At 37.1% G+C, this 14,632-nt stretch overlaps 1 protein-coding gene across 5 annotated transcripts in view; it reads right to left on the bottom strand.

Moving 5' to 3' along the window:
• LOC132140085 (myotubularin-related protein 4-like) overlaps positions 1-14,632 on the bottom strand; it is a 58,556-nt gene that overhangs the window by 2,771 nt on the left and 41,153 nt on the right. For all 5 annotated transcript variants that reach the window (XM_059548898.1, XM_059548899.1, XM_059548900.1 and 2 more), the window contains 11 exons: positions 14,189-14,302; positions 13,927-14,108; positions 11,485-11,613; positions 11,282-11,393; positions 10,007-10,202; positions 8,063-8,248; positions 6,856-7,026; positions 5,576-5,730; positions 2,623-3,772; positions 747-857; positions 581-669 (listed from right to left, as the gene is read on the bottom strand). In XM_059548898.1, coding sequence (XP_059404881.1) covers positions 581-669; positions 747-857; positions 2,623-3,772; positions 5,576-5,730; positions 6,856-7,026; positions 8,063-8,248; positions 10,007-10,202; positions 11,282-11,393; positions 11,485-11,613; positions 13,927-14,108; positions 14,189-14,302 — 2,595 coding nt within the window. The remainder of the gene's footprint in view (positions 1-580; positions 670-746; positions 858-2,622; positions 3,773-5,575; positions 5,731-6,855; positions 7,027-8,062; positions 8,249-10,006; positions 10,203-11,281; positions 11,394-11,484; positions 11,614-13,926; positions 14,109-14,188; positions 14,303-14,632) is intronic.

The raw sequence follows: 14,632 nt of genomic DNA, 5'->3' as shown, positions 1-14,632 counted from the left end.
AAATAAAGCTGAAATTTTAATATTTTAGAAAAATATAATACAAGTATTAGATGGAAAACTTAGCATTGGCAACAAACTGAAATAAGTTTAGGTACAAAAAAAATGACAAAAGCACATAAATGAAAACCTAAATTAAAAATAAAATAAAAGCTTATTGGTAGTATTACTAATTCTAACATAGTACATATATAATATTAAAAAAAACACCTTCTATAAACCAAATATTTTATAAAATCATTAAACCAGTCACATCAAACTATAAATCCAATATTTTATCAGAGAAACAAATGCAATTAATCAATAATGTTTAAAATCAATCACAAACTTCAGATGGCTGAATTGCCACCGACAACTGCAGAATAAAAAAACTGGACACGTCGATCATAAAAACACCGGTGACATTGGGTGTCTTAATGATTTGTAATGAATCAACTGTTGTGAAATTCATTATTATTTTAAATCTCAAGAGTGAAAAAGTCTTGGGAATCACTGAAAAAAAAAAAAAAAAAGTCACAGTCTCAAAATCAAGTGCTATTTAAGCGATTTCTACAGAGCTGACAGGTGTGTAAACGGGCCGCACCTGCAGTGATGACGTCTCTTGACGATCCAGAACTCACAGTCACAGCTGAAGCAGTGAGAGGCCATGTGATCCGGCACCCATCTGGTGACCTGTGCGTCCAGAAACAAGCTGGTTAAACTCTCTAAGCATCATCAGCTGTACTGAAGCGTCAGAGAGAGAGACTGACCTCTGTGTCCTTCCTCTCCACACGGTCCCAGCTGCCCTCGCTGAAGCCATCCTCGCTGTGATTGGACAGAGAGTCTTCCTCGTCACTGCCATCTGACTCACGCAGACACGTCTGGAGGGACAAGATCACATTCACAGTGACACACCTGTCAATCAAACACCGCACTCAAACACCTGTCACTCAAACACCAGTCCCTCAAACACCAGTCCCTCAAACACCAGGCCCTCAAACACCAGGCCCTCAAACACCAGGCCCTCAAACACCAGGCCCTCAAACACCAGGCACTCAAACACCAGGCCCTCAAACACCAGGCCCTCAAACACCAGGCCCTCAAACACCTGTCAATCAAACACCAGGCACTCAAACACCAGGCACTCAAACACCAGGCACTCAAACACCTGTCACTCAAACACCTGTCACTCAAACACCTGTCACTCAAACACCAGGCACTCAAACACCAGGCACTCAAACACCTGTCAATCAAACACCAGGCACTCAAACACCAGGCACTCAAACACCAGTCTATCAAACACCAGTCACTCAAACACCAGTCACTCAAACACCAGGCACTCAAACACCAGTCACTCAAACACCAGTCTATCAAACACCAGGCACTCAAACACCAGGCACTCAAACACCAGTCTCTCAAACACCAGGCACTCAAACACCAGGCACTCAAACACCAGGCACTCAAACACCTGTCACTCAAACACCAGGCACTCAAACACCAGGCACTCAAACACCAGGCACTCAAACACCAGTCACTCAAACACCAGGCACTCAAACACCTGTCACTCAAACACCTGTCACTCAAACACCAGGCACTCAAACACCAGGCACTCAAACACCAGTCACTCAAACACCAGGCACTCAAACACCAGGCACTCAAACACCTGTCACTCAAACACCAGGCACTCAAACACCAGGCACTCAAACACCTGTCACTCAAACACCAGGCACTCAAACACCAGGCACTCAAACACCAGTCACTCAAACACCAGGCACTCAAACACCAGTCACTCAAACACCTGTCACTCAAACACCAGTCACTCAAACACCAGGCACTCAAACACCTGTCAATCAAACACCAGTCTATCAAACACGGCGTTTAAGACCTTGATGACTTGCACAAATAAACTGCACACTTGATTAAATAAATAAAATTGTTTTAGTTAAAAAAAGTTGAATTACGTTTTTTGCAAATATTTCTAAAATAACTCTTTCCAGAGTTGCGTTTATGATATACAGCAGTATGAAAAATACTGTAAAAACAGTAGTATTATTAAAAATTAGTGCAATTTTAAGACTTATGATCTGCGTAAATAAAATGTTTTAGTTAATTATTTTTTTCATAATTATGATTTTTGCAAATATTTCTAAAATAACTCTTTCCAGAGTTGCATTTATGGTATACAGCAGTATCAAAAGTACTGTAAAAACAGTAGCATTATTAAATATTAGTGCAATTTTAAGACTTTCATAACCTGCACAAAAAAACTGCACACTTGATTAAATAAATTAAATGTTTTAGTTAAAAAGAAAATTGAATAATTAAGATTTTTGCAAATATTTCCAAAAATAACTCTTTCCAGAGTTGCATTTATGATATACAGCAGTATCAAAAATACTGTAAAAGCAGTAGCATTATTAAATATTAGTGCAATTTAAAAGAACTGCTTTCTGTTTGAATAATGTCATTTATTCCTGAGATAGAAAAGCTATTAATTACATTTTACAAATATGTAAAAATTATATATATATATATATATATATATATGCATGCTTAAAGAATCCTAAATCCAATTTAAGGACTTAAAGGACCCACAGTGACCATGAGGAATGTACTGCATGTTCAAGTAAAGGAACGTAAACTCACAATATCGTCCTCGTAGTCGACGTCGGGTTCGGAGGGCGTCGTGCAGGACTGCTTGCTCTCCAGTTTGAGCTGCAGCTGTCGAACCTGCCGCCTCAGCACCTCCACTTCCTGTTTGTAGCTGGCCTCGATCTGCCGCAGCCGCTGCTGCACCGCGTCCACCGCCACCGGCAGGCCGTCGTCATCCAGGTGCACCGGAGAGCCGCTGGAGGACGAAGAGGAATGAGGCAGAAGAAGCTGCCGGAAGGACGGCCCCATCGCTAGCGAAGACGCGGCCGAGGAACAAAGCGCGGCGTAGCTGGAGTTCTTCACCGCGGAGAACCAGCCGGACTGGATGGGGCTCCCAGGAGCACGCAGGGGGTCTCGCCGACAGCACGGCCCGCCGTTAGCGCTCTCAGTGTGCGCGCGGAGGAGCTTGTTCGCCAGCCGGCGGCTGTGATAGCTGCCATGTTGGACGACGCTGTCCCATTGGGAGCCTAGCAGAGATAGCTCCGTCAGCTGGCTTTGGGAAATCAAACGCCGCGCTGCTTTGGCGTAGTCACCGGGTGGCGTCTGTTCTCTCGCGGGAACCAGTTCGCCGTTTCGAAGCAGCGCTTCAAAAGCAAGGTTTGTTTCAACAGCGGTGGCTTCTTTCCTAGACGGAGGAATCGCGCTTTGCTCTGTTAGCGTCTCTACTGATGCCTCCATTAGCGCGATTGCTTCACAGTCCACAGATCTGCTAGAGTTTTCAAAGCTGTTACAAAGAGGAGTGGGATTCGTGTTTTCTGCAGTCCTGATTTCCTGCAGTAAACAAACTGGGTTTTGAGGCGGAGCTTGGTTCATGACTGGAAGGGGCGGGGCTTGACCTACTGCTAAGGGGTGGGGCAAATATGGCGGAGGCTGGGTTGTCAAACAAGGCTCCGCCCTCAAACCGTCCTCAAGAGTTATTGAAGAGCTCTGTTCCTCACACGTGGGCTCCGCGCTGATCAATCCGGCGATCGGAGGGTCCTCAGGCGAAGCGTCGCTGTGGATAACCGCGGGTTGGTTGGGCTCCAGCGCCGGACGGCCCTCCTGGCAGTGCTTGTTCAGGTTGGGGTCACTCGAGGTGCGGGTCAGCGTCACGCCGCTCTCACACGCAGACACCAAGTTGTCCATGGACCGTGTTTTGGGGAGCCTGAGTGAAATAAAACACAAGCGTTCAATGTGCTTCAGTTCACCACAAGAGGGCAGAATCTGAACACACAAAACATCTCAGTTCAGCACCTATACATGTAATTATGTGGGTTTACTAGTGTATAAATTTTTTTAGAAATAAGGTTTATATTTAATATTAATAAGTTTTGCTTTTCTTTCTTTTACAATACTATAAATACTTTGCTTTTTGTTTAATAAACAATAGTTAAAAAATATTTTACAAAAAAGGGCAAGTAGAGCAAATCTAATGTTTTTTTTATTATTAATATTTAAAATGCACTTAGAAATATTTTGTAATTTTTTTTTTTATGTCAGAAATGTCACCAAGTAAAGCAAGCTTTAAAGTTTTATAAAAATGAACATTACTTAATGTTATAGAATATATATATATATATATATATATATATATATATATATATATATATATATATATATATATATATATATATATATATATAATATAATGTTGCTTTAAGAAAAATGGCTATATAATGTTTTATTAAAAAAAAATTTTTTTTAAATGCTTTATTAAATCATTTTTATAAAAATAATGAAGTATTTGGCTTTAAAAAATAAAATCGTCACCAGAACAATTAAAGCTACATTATCTACATACACACACACACACACATATATACATACATATATATATATATATATATATATATATATATATACACACACAGTACAGACCAAAAGTTTGGACACACCTTCTCATTCAAAGAGTTTTCTTTATTTTCATGACTATGAAAATTGTAGATTCACACTGAAGGCATCAAAACTATGAATTAACACATGTGGAATTAATTATATATGGAATTATATACATAACAAAAAAGTGTGAAACAACTGAAAATATGTCATATTGTAGGTTCTTCAAAGTAGCCACCTTTTGCTTTGATTACTGCTTTGCACACTCTTGGCTTTCTCTTGATGAGCTTCAAGAGGTAGTCACCTGAAATGGTCTTCCAACAGTCTTGAAGGAGTTCCCCGAGAGATGCTTAGCACTTGTTGGCCCTTTTGCCTTCTGTCTGCGGTCCAGCTCACCCCTAAACCATCTCGATTGGGTTCAGGTCCGGAGACTGTGGAGGCCAGGTCATCTGGCGCAGCACCCCATCACTCTCCTTCTTGCTCAAATAGCCCTTGATGCCAAACTTTTGGTCTGTACTGTGTGTGTGTGTGTGTGTGTGTGTGTGTGTGTGTGTGTGTGTGTGTGTGTGTGTGTGTGTGTGTGTGTGTGTGTGTGTGTGTGTATATATATATATATATATATATATATATATATATATATATATATATATATATATATATATATAGGACCAGGATCTTGTCTTCATGACAAAAATATCTATACTTCATGTTGAGCATAAATATAAATAGGTTTTCAGAAGGTTTTCAGAAGGCATCACGCGAGTGTGAAAATCACTACAACTAGAAAAAAAAAACGATTGTAATTCAAACGCAGCTCCCGTCGGCATTTAAACAGACCTTTGCTCTTAATTCCTAATTCTTAATTTGCTCTTAATTAATAAAAATACTGACACTTATAACTTTGCTTAAAAACAGAACACTGGAAACATATTGAGGGCAAGTTAAATCAACAGGAAAAAAATCCTGCAATCTGACATTCACTGGCCTCGAGTGAGCTGGAATCTGATTGTCGAGAAGGAAATACATCACAGAATTACTTTCAGGAAAGCTGTTTGGAATGTGGCCAAACTGAGATTTAGTGAAGCAATATGCGACAGCATTTCTAGCACCGTGATGTGATGTGAGCGGTCACCTGTCGAGGGAGCGCGAGCTGAACTCGTCTCCTCCAGCCAATGGGCTCAGGTAGATCTCCATGGCATCTTCAGCAGCGGTGCACGGCGAGGACGAGGGCAGATACACAGCCGTCCACAGCTGCAGCGCTCGAGTGTGACAGACCGGCTGCAAGACCTGCAGACAGCAGCACAACAACTCAACATCTGCATTAAACCACAGAATAAACACACAGATAGCTTCTCGAATATCGGTCAATTTAAAAAAAATAGTGATTTCCAGTCTATAAAAATACACAGAAATAAACAAAACCTTCAAAATTTATGGAAATTTCTCTAGTGCACATACATTGTTTTTGTTAATTGGCTACAATTGCTTATTATTCATCAAAATGTGCATGAATCTTGTTGAGAGTAATTGCGTTTATAGACGTTAGTCGTGTGCAGTTAAAACACATTTATCATTTATTAAAGTTAACTTCTACTAAAACCATTAAAAAACATTTCTGTACTTGACAAATGTATGCAATTTTAATTTTATTTAATCTAGCCGCCAAGGCAATATTTCTCATTTTAATTTAGTGATGTACTGTACATAAAATGCGTAAAAAGAACTAAAATTGAAATAAAAAATGTATAGGCATAAAAAAAATAATAATAATAAAAATGAGAAAAAAATTGCTGAAATTTAGCAAAAATTAAAACAGAAAACGGTGAGAACCTAATTAAAAATATGAATAGAAACTATAATGGCATCTATAAATAACACTATTTACTGGGCATTACTTAAAGCCCAACAGCTTGAATGCGTCTTATAAACAGGATTCTCCCAGTCACAGAAAACATTTCAATATCGGTGAATTTTAAAATAGCAATTTCCAATCTGGAAACGCCAGAGATATTACCTAAATCTTAAAAAGTTATAGAAATTTCTACAGTAAATATAAATAGTTTTTGTCCAGCTCTAAAACACATAATCGGCTAAAACTGTTTTTTGTAACACTTTAACACAGGGTCCAATTCTAACAATTAACTAGTTGCTTATTAGCATTATTAACATATTGGCTGTTTATTAGCATGTGCATGAACATATTCTACATCCGTAATCCTTCCCAAACTACTTACTAACTATTAATAAGCAGAAAATAAAAAATGTATCGAGGAAAAATCAATAGTTAATTGTTTGTTAATGGCGAGAATTGGACCTTAAATGAAAATGTTTTTCAGACTCTGTATTATGAAGATGTGGAACAATCAAAAGGCGTGTGAGCTCTGGTTTTGTCGTAACTGTAAGTGTGCTGACCATATCATGGCAGGGGATGTAGAGGAAGTTCTGGAAGTTCTTGTTTCCGTTTCGGAGGAGCGACCAGACGGAGCAGGTGCGTTTGTACACGTTACGGGCCTCGCGCTCTTTGGTGTTATTGCACAGGAAGGTGCCGTACAGACAGGAGTATGTGTGCTGAACCAGCTTCACCTGCGGGAACAACACAATAAACTCAGTTCATCACTGAGATCTACAGCAGACTGCATGAACTCGCTTCTGTCAATGATTGAGATGGGAACCATGTAACACTGTTGCATACAATCACTCCAGATTTATGAGTAAAACTGTTACTGATATATACAGAGATATTTAAATGTCAAGAGCAAGTTACCGAAAAGTTGCATCAAAAAAAGAAAGTATAGACTAGAATAGACATTCTTAAGATCAGCAGCTGAAACAAAATATCAAACTTAATATTTAATAAAAACATTTAATGCTTTATAAAAAGCTTTTTTTAAATAAAAATACTGACACTTAAAAATATTTTGCTAAAAAAAAAAGCATTATTAGAAATACAAATATTTTATGCTTTATAAAAAAAAAAAGAAATTGGCTGTAATAATAATACCACTAAAACTAAATGAAAATTAGATTTCCATTTATTTTATTTAAAGTAATGAAAATGTTTTATTGTTGGCTTAAAAATACTGACACTTAAAAATATTTTACTAAAAAGCATGCTTTAATGTGTTATAAAAAAATACTTAATGCTTTATTAAAAAAAAAAAAATTGCTTTTTGTTTAATAAAAATACTGATGCCTAGAAATCTTTTGCCAAAAATAAAATGTGAAAATGTCTCCAGGGAAAGTAAAGCAAACAATACATTATTTCATGTTTTTTATGCTTAAAAAAAAAAAAATAATGATTTTTTTTCTATTATAATGTATAGTATAAGTATATTATTAGGTTTATCTGTTTATTAAATTAAAGTTTTGGCCATTATCCTAATGCAAAATAAATATATGAGGTCAATAACAGAAACAAAAATCTTTTTAAAAAAGACACCGTAGTTTCACTACTCAACACAAAAGATGATTTTTTTTTATCCAATATTAATAAAACAAACAAACTGAATATTGATTCAGCCACAGTGCACAAGATATTATAAAAGCAGCGTTTCCTTTTCACAAAATGGCACGAGGTACTGTATATGGACACACATGAATGAAAGCAAAAGCTTCGCACCAGAAAGGCCTCGTTGAACTCGAAGAGGCAGGGGAACTGCTTGAGGAGCTGATGAACACAGTCCAGCCACTGCAGGAACACAGGACACTGTTCACTCACATCCTCAACGCTCTCCTGATGACCACAGCGGTCCGCAAACTTATGACCATAGTCCAGCCACTCGGTCTCCACCAGCACCTGGAAACCCTGCAGACACATCACACATGAGGAGGAGAAGATGCATCTGAAGACACATCACACATGAGGAGGAGAAGATGCATCTGCAGACACATCACACACGAGGAGGAGAAGATGCATCTGCAGACACATCACACACGAGGAGGAGAAGATGCATCTGCAGACACATCACACACGAGGAGGAGAAGATGCATCTGCAGACACATCACACACGAGGAGGAGAAGATGCATCTGCAGACACATCACACACGAGGAGGAGAAGATGCATCTGCAGACACATCACACACGAGGAGGAGAAGATGCATCTGCAGACACATCACACACGAGGAGGAGAAGATGCATCTGCAGACACATCACACACGAGGAGGAGAAGATGCATCTGAAGACACATCACACACGAGGAGGAGAAGATGCATCTGCAGACACATCACACACGAGGAGGAGAAGATGCATCTGCAGACACATCACACACGAGGAGGAGAAGATGCATCTGCAGACACATCACACACGAGGAGGAGAAGATGCATCTGCAGACACATCACACTGACGTGGCTACGGATGAATTTACACAAGAGTGTTTAATGCTGCTCAGAGGTGACATAAATGCATTTACACGCATTAATAAACAGCCTTCTATTCTAGAAAGAGTGTTATTTTAGTATCATTTACGTTATGTTACAGCTTTTGCTAATATCTTGAATTAGATTGTTAATATTTTCAGCTTTCACTTAAATTTTAATTATTTCAGTACATTTAAGAGTTGCCCTGACATCTATAATAATAAGTATTAAATATATATATATATATTTATATAATTACATATGTAATTTATTTTAATAATTACATTTATAATATACATAATGTAATACAATATATTTATTACATTTATTTTTATAAATTTATTGTGCCTAATTTAAAAATAATTTTATCGTGCATAATTTCATCTTATTTTTAATATGCCTGTATAATATCAATTCATTTTTATTTATTAGTTTTAGTTTATTAAGTTTATCATTTTAGTACTACAACTAAAGCTAAATGAAAATGAGAAGCGTTGCCCTGGCTTTTCATATTTTATATATAATATAGATATTTTGAATATTAAATTATTTACTCAATAAAAAAATATAAATTTAAACAATATAATATATCAAGAGATAAATATTTTATTTTAGTTAACATTTATTTTAAGTAATGAAAATGTGTTTTTATGGTTTTAATTTTAGTGAACAATAATAACCCTGACTAGGGGCTGAGGTGGGTCAGAGCAGGCTTTATTAAGTCAGGCTTTTATGCAGAATTATATCTTTACATTGAATTTTAAGCAGATACGGAGCAGCATTAACTCAAATGTGTAAAGACACTTTAATGTTTGAACTAACTGAACGGAATCAACGTTGAACTCACTTTACAGATTATAACTGAACTGCACTGAATACAGCTGCTTCATGCTAGAACTGAATTTGTTTCACAAACATCAACACTGCGATTGAACTAAACTGAATCAACATTAAATTAAATCAATCCGTTTATAAATTTCATAATTATGAAATTTGCAAAGCTGCTTTGCATCCATCTGTACTGTGAACTGGAATATAAATGAATGCAACTTGACTTAGATCCAATTTAACATGCATTTAATATTAAATCTCTTTGCATGTCTAATATTTCACAGTTGGCAGTTGCACATTTAATTCCATGCATTCCCTGTGAATCAAACCCATGAGAAAACTCAATCACAAGGTGGTTCTTCTTCTTCATGTTTACCTCTATGGTCCTGTAGAAGGGATCCAGGAGGATCTTTGCGAGGGCCACGATCTGCGGCGTCCGGTCCCATCCGTCTGAGCAGTGCACCAGCACTGGCCTTCCTTCACGCTCCACTGCGGAGCAAACCAGAGACGCCGCCTTCAGCATAACGGACAGGTGCTGCAGCCAACGGGTGCTTTCCAGAGCCGAGAGCCAGCTGGAGAGAGAGCAGACTCCGTACAAACATCTGAACGCAACACCACAAACACACTGCATGAGGAGGAAGTGCAATAATAAAAAATAAATGCAGATGTTGTGTGTTCGCTGGAAAATCAGGAAATGCTTAACCTTGAGCCTTTGTGTATAATGCATTCTAAAATGATTTTAATGCACGTTTAATGCATTGCATAATCTCAATAATGCTAACCACAGTTAGTGATGCATGCATTAAAACACGTGACAAACGACCAAATTTCAGACGTAACAAGGAATCTGCAATTATAATGCATTTCCACTTTGGTTACGATTATAAGTAAAAATAAATAATGCAATATGCATAAAGGCCTCAAGTGAAGAGCTGCCTTCTGTGAAAATGTGTGTGTATTGTGATGTTTGAATGCAAAATGCATATACAAAAAAAACAATACATATGTATACATAAATATGCCTTTTTTTACTGATTTGCCACTATATTGTAATGTTTTTAAATGACCTTCATTTAAAAGCTTTTTTTTCTTAAGCCAATATTGACATTATATTAATTGTGAAAAAAAACTGCAAGCTGTGCTTCGGATCAGGCAGCAAAATTTCCTCCACAATAACGATATGCATATATAAATCGCATTCCAATATATTTCAATATTTTGTATATTTATTATGTATTAATAAACACACACATGCATGTATTTTGAAAATATTTATATTTACTTATATGTTTTATTATATACAAGTATATTTAATATATAAACATAGCATATTATTCTTAAATATATGCATGCATGTGTTTTTTTCTATATATACTAGGGGTGTGACGAGACACTTATCCCACGGGACGTTTTTTGACTTTTTCGAAATACATTTTCAATGATGAAATATATAGGGAGAAAACGTATTATTCAACTTAAAAATGCAAAATGCAAAAAATGTAGGTGCATTTTAAATCACGTTTTATTTATGAAATTAAACTTCTATTTTAATGAATTATATGCAGCAATAAACAACATGTAAACTAGAGCTGCAAAGCATTGCTTAAGTCTTTGTCTGTATTCAATTAAGAATGCATGAAGATTGACTTACTTGCCAGGATCTGGGATCTGACTGCAAACGGCTCTGAGAGACTGAAAGCTGTTTCTGATGGAGTGGATATTGGCCATGCCCATGAACATCACCTCACATTTGGGATAGTACTCTACAAACACAAACCAGAGAGAAAACTGCCTTCAGCCAACAACCAAACAAACAAAAATGTCCAACATCATCCAGAGCTTGACTACACAGACCTTCACACTCGCAGCCTCCTCCTTTGGCACGATTGGCTACGGCGGCGGTGTAAGAACGTGCATCCAGAATCAGTAATTTCTGTGCCACGCCGCTGCCATCAGGAGCGGGACAACCTGTTAGAGACGAGTCTGAGGAAAGAGAGTCGATGTGATTAGAACAGAATACTAATGATTGGTGTCATCAAAATGAGCAAAAAAGCTCAAAATTTAAGAAAGGGCATTGCATCAGTGTCTCATCAATGGATGCTCTGCAGTGAATAAAAACATCACAATAATCCACAGCACTCCAGTCCATCAGTTAATGTCTTGAGAAGACAAAAGCTGTGTGTTTGTAAGAAACAAATGCATCAAGACCTTCAAACCATTACTTCTGGCTAAAACACAAGTCCATAATCCATAACGCTTCCTCCAGTGAAAAAAGAAGTCCATATTTGTTAAGAGCTGGTTTGGCTTGTAAACGGTGTTTGATCTGTGCAGATTTCTCTCCTGATTCAGACCACTTTTTCACTGGAGGAAGCATTATGGACTCGTATATTCGTTAAAAATGTCTTATATGATGGATTTGTTTCTTTTGTCTTCTCTTAAGACTTGTGGATTGTGATGTTTTTATCAGCTGTTTGGACTCTCATTCTGACGGCACCCATTCACTGCAGAGCATCCATTGATGAGACACTGATGCAGTGCTACATTTCTACAAATCTGATGAAGAAACAAACACATCATAATCTTGGACGGCCTGGGAATTTGACAATAAAGACAACACAAATTCATTTAATAAGGCAATTATTTAAAACACAATTGATGCAAAAGTAAATGTACAAAATATACAAAAATGCAAATATTGTGCCGTAATGAAAAATCGAATTTCTGACCCTGATGCATACTCTCAAAAATAGTATGCAATTAATATTTTACGGCAAATCAATCACTACCCCATATACACAGGCTGTCTAAACATACATTAACTAAAGTGAAGCGCTTATCTAGTACAGCTTCAATTATGATATGATGATGCACAAGGCGTCTTCACAATCCCAGCCCTGCGGCACACTGCAGAAATCAGTATCAGAGGAGATGATTTATAAGTGCAGTTATAATTCTTCAGTCTGTCCTGCTGGAAAATCAATGCGGAGAAACTTCTGGCATCACGACCACGACAGCCAACTCACTTACAGCCATTAAGACTTTACAGAGGCCGACCAAAACTCGAATCAGTGCATGCATTCAGTGGAACACGATTCATTAATAAGAGTGAGGGCATTAAGTAATGCAACGCAGGATAAATGATTATTAGATCAGAACAGGACCATCCTGCTCTGAATGATTTAATTAACTGTGTTTTATGTAGAAGATAAGTGAGGTTTATTCATCCAAAACTCCAAACATCCAAAAAACAGATTATATACGATAAATATATTAATTAGTAATGGTTTAAATAAACGTGATTACTTTGATGCATTACAAATCACAATGCTCACTTTTTGTCTTCGTTAAAATGTATTTATGTATGATTATATATTATTTGTATATCATAATTATTATTTTTTAGCGGTTTTTGCTTTTATCAGATTATTTTCTAAATGAACTCCGGAAGGTAAATATTAATGAATCAGTTTTTAATAATAAAACTGTGTGTGAAATGGTTTCATCTGAAATATTCACAGCTTGAATATACAGTTATATAATTATACATGTTGAGCTTCAGCTCCCAGAAATGCAAGACCTGACAATACAAACACTTTTAATGCAATGCATTTTATTTTCAATTAGTGAATTAGTACTTAATTAAAAACAAAAAATAAATGAAACAACAAAAATAACTATATTATTTGCAATGTAATGAAATAACTTAATGCAATGCAATTGTTTTTTTTTCAATTAGTGAATTAGTTTCTAATAATAATAATAATAATAATAAAAATAAAATAAATAAAACAAAAACAATGAATTTATAGATTATTGCAAAATGACATTTCTTAAACCGTGAAAGAAGATTATGGTCAACAAAATTATTCAGAAGAAACAAAAAATCCAGATAATTATTGATTTGACTAAAAAGCCACTAAATATTCCCTTTTAGAAAGGACCTGGGTGACAACAGAATCAAAACAGGAAGTTGAAGTGAAAATGTCCCAGATTTATGGTCACAGTAAGTATTTTTATTATTATTCATCACATGACACTTAAATCACATTGCGGCTGTTTGGGAAATGGTTGATTAGCAACCGTGCACCTTTAATGCAAGTCGATGGCTACCGTCACTTTAAGAGTTCAGAAAGCATACCAGGCAACACAAAATCAATATCCACAGCTTCTGAATATATTTACAACATTATTACCTGGGATCCAGAACTTCTGGCAAATCGGATTCTTTTCTGTGTCTTTTCTTAAATGCATTTCAAAGTAAAACGATATCAAGTCCTTGGTGTGAGTTGGTCTTACCGAAGTCACTGTCGTACGAGTCCGGTCCGTCTCCTCTGTTTCTGCAGGCCCTCAGCCCGGCGTCCAGCTGACTGGCCTTCGCTATAGACGTCACCAGATACTCGTCCTCAGTGTTCCTCCAGCCCCACCAGCTGATCTCCGGCTGACTGCAGCGAGCGATGACCGCCCCGTTTCGCTGGTGCCTGACGGGACACACAGCAGAGATCATCAGACACTGTCAGGTGTGCAGGAGGCCTGGAGGCAGACCAGCTGCTTCTCTCACCTGTACACCACCACAGGAATCCTCTTCCAGGACCTGAAGGAGGCCACGCTCTCCAGCTCCTTATCTGTGATCCAGACGGGCACCAGCAGCTTTTGTGGGTAACTCGAACACAACCTACAACGACAAGAGTTTAGACGCTGAAAATCACAGACACAAACACAACCAGCGTTATATCTGACTTTGTTTATTAATATTAATATTATTTAACATCACATCAGCAGCAAAGTCATTGTCAAGTCATTGCAAAACATACTAGGAAGTAATATATAACCATATAACAACATATATCATAATTCCAATACAAATATTATATGCATCAATATTCTAACACCAAATATATAAATAAATACAGCAATATCATATGGTGATTCAGGTTGATATTTGATTAAAAGTATAGATGTTTTTTTTAGACAGATTTAAAAACATGCCTTTATGCTCAAATAA

Source organism: Carassius carassius, chromosome 4 (assembly GCF_963082965.1).
Source record: "Carassius carassius chromosome 4, fCarCar2.1, whole genome shotgun sequence".
Taxonomy (NCBI): Eukaryota; Metazoa; Chordata; class Actinopteri; order Cypriniformes; family Cyprinidae; genus Carassius; species Carassius carassius.
Note: the sequence above shows the minus strand (reverse complement) of the source record. Positions and strands in the feature narration are given on the sequence as shown.